This window comes from Gavialis gangeticus, unplaced genomic scaffold (assembly GCF_001723915.1).
Source record: "Gavialis gangeticus isolate Ggan-Ray unplaced genomic scaffold, GavGan_comp1, whole genome shotgun sequence".
In the NCBI taxonomy this organism is placed as follows: Eukaryota; Metazoa; Chordata; order Crocodylia; family Gavialidae; genus Gavialis; species Gavialis gangeticus.
In genome coordinates, this window is record NW_017729024.1 from 131,752,716 (window position 1) to 131,763,364 (window position 10,649).

Consider the following 10,649-nt stretch of genomic DNA (forward strand, 5'->3'; position numbering starts at 1 on the left):
CCCGCGCGGGGCGGGGCGGGCCCGAGGGGCCCAGCCCGGGGCCTGGCGGCCGCCCTTCCTCTCCCCTCCCCTCCTCTCCCCGGCCCGGCCCGGCCTCTCCCGGCTGCTATATAGCGCGCGGGCCGCGCCGCGCCGTGCCGCGCTGTCCCGTCCCGTCCCGTCTGCCCGCGCCGTCAGGGGAAGGCAGCGGCACCAGGCAGCCCAGCATGGCACCGGTCGGAGGGACCCCCAAGCCGCCCAAGAAGGTAACCCGCTCCCTGCAGCCCCCGGCCCCACAGCCGGAGCCCGGGGGAGGGCGCGGGGAGCTGGCGGGAGCCGCCCCGGCAGTGAGCTGCGGCTGCGAGGAGCACGGACAAACGCCAGGCCTTTGTTGCCTGCTGTCAGGGGGCGGCCACGGGAAGAGGCTGTTTATCATCGGTCCTTTAAATATCCCGGAGACCTGGCACCTTCCCGTGTCCTCCTTCGGCCACAATTTCAATTCAGTAGTGCCTGGCTCCAGCTTCCTAGCGGAAAGGCTGAAATCGGGCCTCCCTTTTGGGGGACAAGTGAACTCCTGTGGGCTGGGCAGCCAGCCGAGCTCTCCGTGGTGGGTGGTGAAGCTGGGATGGTCCAGAAGCTGCACAAGCCCAGGATGTCTCACTGATCCTCTGGTGGGTGGATATCTGGTGGTTGCTCCTGAAACATCAAGGTTTCATTCAAAGGTTTGTTTCAGTAAGATGGAATGGGGCTATCCTGGTGTCTTTGTTCAGCTGAGTGAAAGTACCAGGATGCCTTAGGGTGATTTCTTTTATTGGACCAACTGTGTTGGTGGGATAAAGTTAGACAAGCTTTTGAATACAAGACTTTCTTCCTCGGGTGGAGCCTGGAGCCCTGCTCTTGCCTTCTCCCTTTGTAAGGTTGTGATGAGCCTTTGCTTGAGTCTGAGCAAGAATGACATACAATGGAAAGGTCGTCTCACTTCATCCCACCTAGGTAGTTGCTTCAATAAGAGATCACCCTAAGGCATCTTGGTAGTCTCACTTGGTTGAACAAAGGCACCAGGATAGCCTATCTGAATGAAAACCTGATGTTTCAGGAGTAACCGCCAGACATCTACCCATGAGAGGCTCAGTGACTGCATGCTGTATCCTTTTTAGAAGGCTGTTATCATCATTTAATATTGCACTTCTGTGTGAAAATAAGTTGAGTGTAAATTAAGTGATTAAAAAGGAAAATATTTACTGCAGTTTTCAAATTTGCTTTATGTGAAACACTTTGCCTTGGATCCTATTCTGTCTCTACAGCACCTAAATGGAACTTAGGCAGCTTTCAGCATCCAAGTCTCTTAAGTGCAATCCTATTCCATCTTGCTTTACTCTCTTCAAAAAGTTGATATGACCATTTTTGTGATGTGCCTTTGCCATTTGGTGAAGTGAGTAATGCATCTTGCTATCAAGTGGATTTTCACTGTGGAGCACTTCTTGGCCAACAGTTCTGGTCAAGAGGGCAGAAAGTTTTTAGGTAAAAAGTGAATGCCAAACTCCTAGATGACATATGGGATTTCATGAGTGAACAGACTGTTGGTAACTCTTTTCCACAGTGGGATAAGCCCACAGCCACTCTTAGGATTGAAAGGTACAGAGGATAGGATGCAAACAGGATTTAGACTAAAGACCATGAATAGAAAGCTGAAAATGTGATCACCTTCTTATCCCTTTACACTGGGGGTGGGAGAAGCTTTACGCTCTGTGCTAAATCTGAAGCTTTTCCCAGTAGGCTATTGGATTTGCTGAGTACCTAAATTATAGGCCCTCCTAATTCCAAAGGTATTTTAAAACATTTCCCACTTCCCTGGAGACTAGTGTACTTGCCAAGCTATGGACTAGGCAGGGCAGATAGATAGTAGCTTCAGTTGTCTCCTTGGTGGAGCTGGGGTCACCAGGTGAAAAGGTAAAGAATAACAGCCCCAGGAGAGCAAGCAGGAGGGACTAACTCAAGGGTGGGCAAAATGCAGCCCAGGGGCTGGATGCAGCCCACCAGGCCATTCTATCTGGCCCGCAGGGCCACTAAAAAATTTGGAAAAGTAATATTTATCTGCCCTGGGCTGCCTGTCATGTGGCCCTCAATGGCTTGCCAAAACTCAGTAAGCGGCCCTCTGCCCAAAATAATTTCCTGCCCCTGGACTAACTGTAGTCCAGTGAGGATGGTTCTTGCCTGGGATGGAGAGGACCTGGGGTTCTGCTCCCAGTGCTATTCATCCATTTATCCATTGCAAAATAGTCAGAGGCCTTGGGGGAGGGGGGACGTTCTAAAGTAATCTAACAGGAGGATTATAGCCAAGAAACTGGCTTTAGATTAATTTAGTGACTATCATGTTCTGTTACTGTTCACATTACATAAAAATGGGAATTGTCATCTTTTATATCTGATCAGTTCGAGGCTGAATTTAGCAGAATGAATCATGACAGATGATTATTTATTTTGTTTTATTCTTTGTAACTTGGTACTTTTCAAAATTTTGGGCTATTCAAATTGGGCGAGATTTTTTCTTTCTTCCTGTCTTTTTACAGTTCTGACTAGACTCAACCAAGTGAAACCGGCTTGTGGAAAAAGCTAGGATAGATTTGAACAATTTGGAAATGTCTCATTTGCCCCCAAAATGCTACATGCATGGTCTTTTAGCTGTGGATTGGCACTTCAGTTGTGCCTTTTTTCTTTTCTTTTTTTGCCAGAAGCTTCTTGTGTTGTCACTGCCTAGGTCACTATTGCAGCTAACGTACAGATAAGTTAATAAAGAAGTCTGTGGGCATGGTCAAAGGTACATTTTTAGCAGCTTGAAAAGGGAACCGAGATCTGCTGCTCAGGATTGCAACAGCTGTTACACTAGTCATGCAAGTGAGCTAAATTGCCCCAGCTGTGACCCTGAAGAGATTTGCTACACTTCATATGTCTACAGGCTCATACACATGTAACCTAGACTGGGGTGGCATGGGTGCTAAAGCATATGGTTGATAGCCCCAAAGTTGTAAGTTTGAGGCTATGCTAGCAGTGCAGCCCTGTCAGACTCCAATGAATCTGTGAATTCTGCTAAATACCTATGACAAGAGCATGAAAAAGAAAAGACATAGATATAGCAGCTGCTGCACATTCCCCAGCAGTAGCTACTTTCTTTCTCCCCCCAACCTTTCCTTTTGAAGCCACTTATAATGTATGCTTGTTCATATCCTAAGACACTTCTTTGCTAAATATTTTTAAAGAAGCACAGATCATACAAAAACAATGGGAAACATAGTGGGAGTTCTGCAATGTTCTTTCATCAGAAGAGAAATGGTCCTTAGCTTTCTGTTCTGGGTCACTTGTATTTTCATTGCAATAAAATTGTGATGAGTGGGGGCGAATTAGCACATGGATCCTTTCCGGTGGAGTATCTGGAGAACACATACATACTGAGCAGTGCTGAACTGTGCATCATCATGGTTTAAAATGCTGTTGACTTCATTGTGGCCCCAGCCCAATGAACTATGTTGTAAATTATGAGCCTTTGACTTTGGACTAATATCGTCTATAGTTTGCTATTTTTAAGTAGGTGCCAAAGTGTTGCGTAAAGGTGTGTTTATGTAGTACCTGTGCTAAAACTCGCAACAGTTTCAAACAAAGGTAATGTGAATCAATTCTGGATGAAAGAAGTGTACGGGTATTGTATGCAAATTGCTACAGCCATGATTGATTTCAAGGTTATTGTTTTCAAATTTGCTCCTCACTTCCATGTGTTGAGGGAGAGCAGGGTCTGACAGTAAGGGAGGAGAAAGGGGCTGGCAGGGAGAAAAGTTGGGAGGAAGAGAGCAAAGTAACTACCCGACCCCTCCACCTCTGATTAATTTTGTGCTATAGCAGTGGGAAGGGGACAAATTCAAGGAAAACCTCTAATAATTAGATTCTATGCCTGGAATATTATAACAAATTTATAAAATTTTTATATATAGAATCTAATTATTGGAGGGTCATCTTATAATCAGGTTCATTCTCTATTTGAGTAAATACAGTATTATTTGGGACAACCCCTTGCATATACTCAACTTTTTCCAAACAGAGTAAGACCAAGAAGTATACAGTCAATAAAATGAGATAACTAGAGTTCATCAAACTTTCTTTTCCCTTTAGGGTATCCTAGAGCGTCTAGATTCTGGAGAAATTGTGATTGGAGATGGAGGATTTGTCATTGCCCTTGAAAAGAGGGGTTATGTAAAAGCTGGGCCTTGGACTCCAGAAGCTGCAGTAGAACACCCAGAAGCAGGTCAGTTTTAACAGGAAACTGTAATCATTTGGAGAATGTAAGCGTCTTCACTTACATAAAAACAACAAACAAAACTATTTACCTTTAAGGCAATATGGAACTCATAAAATAGCTGGAGCAAGATAAAGGTGCATATAGGTCTCATAGCTGTTTGGTTGTTTCAACACTTTTGTTTAAAAACTTATTAAGGGTTTTATATCCATATCCATGTGTATATATATCTTTTAAAGGACCTTAGTAGGTTTTAAACAGAAGTATTGAAACATGCTTGGCTATTGGAGGTCTGTGCAACTTTTACCTTGTTCCAGCTATTTTATGAGTTCCATAGTGCCTTAAAGGTAAATAGTTTTGTTTGTTATTTTAATTCCCTTCTTAGGTTTACTAGCCTTTTTTTTTAATTTACCCACCTACATTAGCTCCTCCATTATATGAACCATACACTTGGCTAGAAATGCCAAAACCATAATCAAAGAGCACAGAAGGCCATCAACCATCATTCTGATAGAACAAGTCAGATAGTATCAGTGGCATGTAATAAAATGGCTGTTGCCTGATCAACCCTGTTAGCAAATGTTGTAACTCTGCAGGGAGAGGCTAAATCAGCCATACTGAGTCATTGTCCCAAGAGCAGCTCTTGCCCATTTAGGATATAAAAGAAATTGGAGGAACCTCTTGGGTCTGTAGAATCTAGATGCTGGAGGTCAGCCATTCTCTCACAAACCTTAGGACCAGCCAAGCCCAAAGAAGGTGTGGCTAGAGCAGAGGTGGGCAATTATTTGGGCCTGGGGACCACATAGGGAGTTTTGATGAGTTGTGGAAGGCTAGGTTAGCACTCCACCCTCCCACCCACCGCAACAGCTCACCAAAACTCGTTATGTGGGATGAGGCTGCAGGTAGGTGGGGAGCAGTGTTTAGGAGTGATCCGGATAAGGCCAGGATCATGGGGCTGGGGCCCAGGGCAGAGCCGCAATCTGTTCCCTCCCCTGCAGGAGTGGGGTGGGGGTGCTAGCTCCCAGCTGGGGGTAAGGAGATGGAGGAGGGGGTAGGGGATGCATGCAGCAGAGCTCAACAGGACGACGCAATCTCTGGTTGCTCCCTCTGCCCCCTCCCTGGCACTCTGCATAGGGTCGAGCCCCACCCAGCACAGCCTGTACCTTGTTTTGGCCCGCACCTGCCGGCCTGGCCCCAGCCAGTGTGCACAGCTTACCAGAAGGGCTGCTCCCACTGCCTGGATGCTGCTTGGTTCTCCTCACCTCCAGCAGTGACTTCTCCTCCTGTTTCTGCTGCATCGTGCTGGGCAGGTGGAGTGGCTAGAAGGCAGCCATGAACTGGAGCAGAAGCTGCCTGAGGCAGGAGCTGCCTGGCTAAAGATCCCCCCTCTCCCTCCCCCCACACCCCCAAGTGGTGCAGCCGGAGGCGGAGCTGTCCCTGGAGGCGAGAGGAGCCAAGCAGCACCCAGGCAGTTGCAGTGATGAAAGGAACAGCCCCATCAGTAAGCTGTGATGCTGACTAGGGCTGGACCAGTGGGTGTGGACTCCCCCATGCAGGGCTGGTGGCCTCATGTGGAGCACTGTGGCACTGTGGGGACAGCCACAGTCTGGATCCAGTCAGTTGGTGGGTGCCCCCCACAGGCTGGATACAATCGGTTGGCAAGCCAGGTCCAGCCTGTAGCCCATATCTGCAGGCCATTCAGGTCATTTTGCCCACCCCTAGACTAGAATTTGTGTCGGCATTGTTAAAAAGTTAAATGAAGGAGGTGAGTTTGAAACTGCACAGCATGTGTTGACTGTTTTTGGAGAGGGGCACAAATGCCACCTTTTCAAAGAGAGAACAGTGCTTATTTTAGCTCCGAGGGCTATAAACATTCTACAGTGATGGGCACCACACCAGTAGAAAATGGGCGAATTGCCACACAAAGCAGAAGGAGGGTCTGTAAGCAGAGCTAACCTAAAACCAACATTCTTACACACCAGCCTTTTAAGCAAAATCACTGTGTTCTAAGCAGCACTGCCAGTGATCTGTTAGGGAAATTTTTGAGAGATACACAAGTTATTAGGTACTAGAATTATATTGCAATGGCCCTTTGGTTGAGTGGAATAACCTTATTTTAAAGATATTTTGCAGGCTGCCTGCACCTGGAATATTTTGATTCTGCTCAGTGAGACTCAGCTACCAATATCAAATTTCATGCAGGATTCTGATAACTTCTAGAACTGTTCAGTTGAGCAACAGTTTACCTTCCTGACTAACTCTTGTGTAATAGCTGGCCTAAGCAACATTGTATTTGACCACCCAGCTTGTTTACCCAAGAGTATGATTAGAAATAAAGGCTATCACAGCAGAGGTCCAGTTTTTTTTATGATAGCACTTCCCTCTACTGGATGGAATCAAACTTACTTGTGTATATAGATTCATTATAATGACCTTATGTCTTGGAGGTGAACCTGATGGTTATATTGAGCCAAACCCTGCAGGACTTGGCCCAACATAATCAGGCACTTTTACACATGCTCCAGGGGTGGGCAAGTACTGTTAATTAAAGCAGTTCTGAGAGTTGCTCTAATTAAAGCACCCAGAGCATGCTGATTACCATGCCTCAGCAGACTCAATTAATTGAGTCTGCTCTGAGGTGCTGCAATTACAGTGTGTCAGAGCAGCCTTCTTGCCTGTCTACAGGCACCCATTATGTCCACTTCATGGAGCAAGTGAAATCTGTGTTTCAGTTTTAAGCTCCATGGGGCAAGACCTCTCTCTTCATTAAATATATGGAGATGAGCAAAATGAGGTCTTCATCTTTGTTTAGGCCAGTGATTCTCAACCAGGGTAATGCAGATGCCTGGGATGCCTTGAGATCCTTTCAAGGGTGATGTAGAGTGCCACACAATGTTAGCACTGTTAGGTGTGTAAACATGATTTGCACAATAAACCCAGAGATTTTAAATAGGAGTCCACAGTGTTAAAATCTTCTCACCTGTTATGGGCATTCTTAGTTCTTTGCAATAGAAGAATTGTTTTCTATTATTTTTCTATAGTTGAAAAAAATGAATGAAAACTAGGAGCTTGCATTTTCTGAGGGGTACCTTGTGTTTAGCTTTTGGTCTGTTATTTCCAAGATGGGTATCTATCCCTATGTTTGTTTTCATAGGCTAGAATAGTTCCTTTGCCATCTTTATGCACAATCTTTTAAGCAGCTGCTTTTTGTTCCTCTCACTGATCCCAGCATTCGCTTTCTTACGATACTTTCTCTTGTTTTTCCCATATTTGCAGCCATTCTGCAAAGTGAAATTTGAGAGGTCAGCCATATTGGCAACAAAGGACAGGCAAGGTGCCAAAGGCACAGCAAGTGAGCTTATAGGCAGGGTTACTGTAGTACACAGGACTAAATAACCTCCTGAAGTCACTTTTTTCTGTGATTCTATGATTTGTCTACTACCCATACAAGTAGGAATAAGGAGGCAGGCTTGTGGAGAAGACAAGACTGCCACTACCCATGCTCTGCAGCCAAATAAAAAAGTTTCTTCACAATACAGCCTCTAACCAAGATAAAATAACCTAAGCTTAAGGACCAGTCATCATTTTGTGAGCTGCAACCAAAATGGTAGCAATTATTATATCAAGCCTTATCTTTCCTTTTTAATACCTTGCAGTCCGCCAGCTTCACCGGGAGTTCCTCAGAGCTGGATCAAATGTTTTGCAGACATTCACCTTTTATGCCAGTGAAGACAAACTAGAGAACCGGGGAAACTATGTAGCTGACAAAATATCTGTAAGTCATTTTTTTTTTATCACTGGCAAACTGTTTCTCTTCTGTGGCTTAAATGTAGAAATATTACTGATTCTTTTAACAGTCTGGTAGAACTGATTTGGCCATATTCAAGAAAATGGAAGTAAAAATTCCAGGGGAATGAAAAGATGTATATGATTGGGTGTCTGAAGAGGTAGGAAGGATATCTTCCTTACCATGGCAAACCAAAAAACTTGCAGACTGGGTGGTGAGGAAGGGGAGAGGAAATGAAGCCATGGTCATAATTTACTTTTCAATTTGAAGGGACTGTATTCAGGAATGAATGAACAAGTAGTAAAATTAGTTATTAAAGGGAATTCTTCAGCAACTGGAGGTACAGCCCAACTCCAGAAACCATAAAGAATCTTCAGAAGAACAGTACATGGATAGCAAATGCCACATGACATGAGTTTACAACACTGGAGCAGCCAGTAGATCCAAACTATTGATCTTGGTCCTAAATCTTGTCCTGCTATTGAGTACAGAGGGTCCTTGACATAAAAGAACAATGTTTTCAATGCATGACGGAGGAGGAAAAGGATATTGGGAGCTGTGTGCTCAGTAGGGTTCAGTGGGGGCTTCTGTAGAGCTATGCAGAACAAGTATTTTTCATAACCAGAAGATTTGCCATGGTGTGGCTCCTCTGATTTCTTCTCTCTAGCTTTAGGCAAGCCTTTGACAGATGGGGAGGATTTAACAAGGGACGGAAGAGCAAAAGATAAATCCGTTTATGCGTATACATGCAATTGCACAAGTTGGATAGTAGGACAGCTTTTGAAACTTGGAATAGATCCAATTTTCTGTCCTAAGAGGGTGGAAGCACTGGGCTCCAGTAATAGATCCTGTTGTAGCACAGTCACAGAGCATAGTTTAGACCAGGGGTGGGTAAAATGCAGCCCATGAGCTGGATATGGCCTGCCAGGCCATTCTATCCGGCCCGCGGGGCCGCTAAAAAATTTAGAAAATTAATATTTAGCTGCCCCTGGCTGCCTGTTATGTGGCCCTCGATGGCTTTCCAAAACTCAGTAAGCGGCTCTCCGCCTGAAATAATTGCCCACCCCTGGTTTAGATAATGATGTCCCAGTGTGTACCTTACATGCATGCACACACTTTTTACATCATTCATATGAGGTGAGTGAATTTGTATAAAGAGGATGAGTGCTTTTCTTATTTCTATAATGCCTCCATGCCTAGAAAAAAAATGTCACTAGTGCCCTGTCAATTTAACCCCCCTCTCCCTCCCTGCCACACGAACACATCTTTAGGTGTAAGTTATCATCACAAGTTCTGATTTTGCTAATTTAGGAGTCAAGGGAACTAGATTTTCAGTCTAGTTTGCTAATCATGCATGATGATACCTGTTTTTCCTTTAAACTCTTATGTTTAAATCAGGGGTGTCAAAAATCAGGCCAAAAGGCCATATTCAGCCTGTGGTGCTGAACCTGGGTCTCAGTTGATCCACATGCCACACATGGTGCATGCTGGACTAGTCTCACAAGCAGGGCCCAGGATGCATGTTGCACCTGGTGCCTGTTCCAGCCATTCTGGGATCTGTGCCATGTTCTCTGGTTGCTCTAGGATACATCCTGTACATTGTACCTGATCCAGCCAGTTGGGGACCTGTCCTGTACATTATGCCTTCAGACTATACATGTCTGCCCTGGGTGGACCACACTGAATGTGGTACCTATTCAGTCTGCTCTGGGCTCTTGTTGCACGTAGCAATCATTCCAGGTGGTCTGAGACCTGTGCTGTATACATTGTGAATCACAGAGCAGCAGCTGGAACTGGTGCCATCTGTGGTGGATCTGGTGGGGAGAGGAAGAGGGTGGAGGGAGTTCCATGGGCCTGATCTGGCCTGTGGACTTGGCCCCCTCATTGTTCATCTGGGCCCTGGGGCCAGATAAGTTTGACCCTTGGTTTAAATAATAACCTAACTTCATTGATGTTACAGTGCTATCATTAGTGCTCTCTTGTTAACATTTTCTTAAAATTTTACATCTCTATGTGCAAACTTCAGTTTAGTAATTTGTCAACTTTTCGAATGATAAATATAGCATGACTACAGATGAATAATCAATTAATCAAAACTTGGTTTTTATAAAAATTGCCCCCCAAGAAATAAAAAACCACATAATATAAATACATATTCATACCTATAACTGGTCAGCTGAGCTGCAGAGAAATATTGTTTAAAACCAAATATTTGCTTATTTTCCCACCCCCTCCAGAAGCAGAAAATACACAGGAGGCACTTTATATGTGGGTATAGTGAATATTATGTTGTTTCTATTCCATCATGATGAATGATTGTTGTATACTTAATGATGAAGGACAAGCTGTGAGAGTTGGAAAACACCAAGAGATTTTTACCTTACTGTGTGCTTTATATACAATTTTAACTTTAAAAACAAATCTTTAAATAGCTATGCTGTGTAACAATAAATGTGTAACCAGATAGGCACCTGATTTCCTAATGAGCTGTGGTGAAGTATGAAGAATCAGGATTTAGCAACATGTCAATAGTATGACCATCACAAGTATCTCTCTGTTAAATAGTTTCATAGTTTCATAGTTTCTAGGGTCGGAAGG

The 10,649-nt window shown here is 44.5% G+C and overlaps 1 protein-coding gene across 1 annotated transcript in view; it reads left to right on the plus strand.

Moving 5' to 3' along the window:
* Window positions 1-140: 140 nt before the first annotated feature.
* Window positions 141-10,649, plus strand: part of LOC109297738 (betaine--homocysteine S-methyltransferase 1) — a 23,608-nt gene continuing 13,099 nt past the window's right edge. The window contains exons 1-3 of the mRNA XM_019517736.1: window positions 141-245; window positions 4,141-4,273; window positions 7,921-8,039. Coding sequence (XP_019373281.1) covers window positions 207-245; window positions 4,141-4,273; window positions 7,921-8,039 — 291 coding nt within the window. The 5' untranslated portion in view covers window positions 141-206. The remainder of the gene's footprint in view (window positions 246-4,140; window positions 4,274-7,920; window positions 8,040-10,649) is intronic.